The 329-nt window shown below is 59.6% G+C and overlaps 1 protein-coding gene across 1 annotated transcript in view; it reads left to right on the top strand.

Moving 5' to 3' along the window:
• The window catches only part of EMH_0088210 (uncharacterized protein), a gene marked incomplete at both ends in the record, with an annotated part of 351 nt that extends 253 nt beyond the window's left edge, over positions 1-98 (top strand). The window contains one exon of the mRNA XM_013501262.1: positions 3-98. Within this exon, the coding sequence (XP_013356716.1) occupies positions 3-98 (96 nt within the window). The remainder of the gene's footprint in view (positions 1-2) is intronic.
• Between the last annotated feature and the right edge of the window lie 231 nt (positions 99-329).

The following is a 329-nucleotide window of genomic DNA, read 5'->3' as shown; positions in this document are numbered from 1 at the left end:
CAGCAGCAGCAGCAGCAGCAGCAGCAACAGCAGCAGCAGCAGCAGCAGCAGCAGCAGCAGCAGCAGCATCGTTATCACCGCCATCTTCCTTCCCATAAGCATCAACAGCAGCAACAGCAGCAGCAGCAGCAACAGCAACAGCAGCAGCAGCAGCAACAGCAACAACAGCAGCAGCAGCAACAGCAACAGCAGCAGCAGCAGCAACAGCAACAGCAGCAGCAGCAGCAGCAGCAGGAGCCTCACTGCATGCAGCCAGAAGTCACGCAGGGCCTGGGGATCGAGTGTGGGGTCGTCTCCAGCAGCCAGGCAAAGACCAATGGTCTCCTCCA

This window comes from Eimeria mitis, genomic scaffold (genome assembly GCF_000499745.2).
Source record: "Eimeria mitis Houghton genomic scaffold, Emh_scaff6590, whole genome shotgun sequence".
Lineage (NCBI taxonomy): Eukaryota > Apicomplexa > Conoidasida > Eucoccidiorida > Eimeriidae > Eimeria > Eimeria mitis.
This window is presented reverse-complemented; position numbering and strand designations above follow the sequence as displayed.